Source organism: Pteropus vampyrus, unplaced genomic scaffold (assembly GCF_000151845.1).
Source record: "Pteropus vampyrus isolate Shadow unplaced genomic scaffold, Pvam_2.0 Scaffold117, whole genome shotgun sequence".
NCBI lineage: Eukaryota > Metazoa > Chordata > Mammalia > Chiroptera > Pteropodidae > Pteropus > Pteropus vampyrus.
The window spans coordinates 3,340,178-3,341,324 of NW_011888898.1; the positions used below are offsets into that span (position 1 = coordinate 3,340,178).

General features: G+C 64.2%; 1 protein-coding gene across 2 annotated transcripts in view; it reads left to right on the forward strand.

The window, feature by feature from the left end:
• The first annotated feature begins 6 nt into the window (after positions 1 to 6).
• The window catches only part of B4GALT5 (beta-1,4-galactosyltransferase 5), a 72,330-nt gene continuing 71,189 nt past the window's right edge, over positions 7 to 1,147 (forward strand). For both annotated transcript variants that reach the window (XM_011365984.1, XM_023534053.1), the window contains exon 1: positions 7 to 145. In XM_011365984.1, coding sequence (XP_011364286.1) covers positions 31 to 145 — 115 coding nt within the window. In that variant the 5' untranslated portion in view covers positions 7 to 30. The remainder of the gene's footprint in view (positions 146 to 1,147) is intronic.

A 1,147-nucleotide genomic window follows, 5' to 3' on the forward strand; every position in this document is an offset into this window, starting at 1 on the left:
CCGGCCCTCGAGCGGTCGCCCGGCTGCAGCATGCGCGTCCGCCGGGGGCTGCTGCGGCTGCCGCGCCGCTCGCTGCTCGCCGCGCTCTTCTTCTTCTCGCTCTCGTCCTCGCTGCTCTACTTCGTCTATGTGGCGCCCGGCATAGGTAGGAAGGAGGCCTGGGACCCGGTGCGGGGGATGTGTGCCACTCTGGCCACGAGAGGACTCCGGGGAACCCCCGCCCCGCCATGGGGGGACCGGCCCTCAGGATCCCTGGCTCGGAGGGACCTTGAGCCTGGCCCTCGGAAGACTACGGGGACTCCGGCATGACCCTCGGGAGACGCTAGGACATTCCCGCCTTGTGCACTCAGACGGGGTGCGGAGCACCCCTCCCCTGCAGCCCCCCCTCCCCTCCAGACCCAGTCTCCTCGCGACCCCGGCGTGCCTTCACACACCCCTCCGTGCGGGGACGGCCTCTTTCCCGCCCTTGCCTCCCTAGAACCCCCGCTTCCCGCTTCTCCGCTCGAGAATTCCCGCTCCTCCTCCCTCGGGGTCTCCTCGAGCCCCAGTTCCCGGCATTCCACGCAGCCCGACCCCCCCACTCCATCCCTCCCCACCTTCCCGGTTGCCATCCATTCTCCCCCTCCCACCTCCCCGGTGACTCCACCGTTTCCTGCTCATCATCCCTACCCTTTCTTCCCCTCCACTTTCCCCTGTTACATCCACCTCCCGGTCCTCCTCTCCAACACACACATTTCTCCTCCTCCAAGTGGCCAGATCCCCGTCCTCGCCCGGTGGCACCCCTCCCTTCCCCGTAAGGCGGTCCACTCCCCATTCAATCGACTAACCCTTGAGCGTCCCACGCCTTTTGCTTATCTCCGTCCCACTCCCGTCCTGCCTACCCCCAAGGGCACACTCTTGTCACCTCCCCGCCTTACCTCTGCTTCCTCAACCCCCCACCCCCCCTCTCCTGTCCTCTGCCACAGTTTCCTTCTGAATGAAGACTTGGGGTGCTGTCAGGGCTCTTCGTTTCTTTTTCTTTCACTTCTGACCTCTTCTCCTTGAGGGTAGAAGGTGGTCCTTTTGTATTCTAAAGTGACTGCTCTGGAGTCAGAGGGGACATTAAATTGGCCCTAGAGGAGGAGATATGATGAAGGCCTTGGGGGAA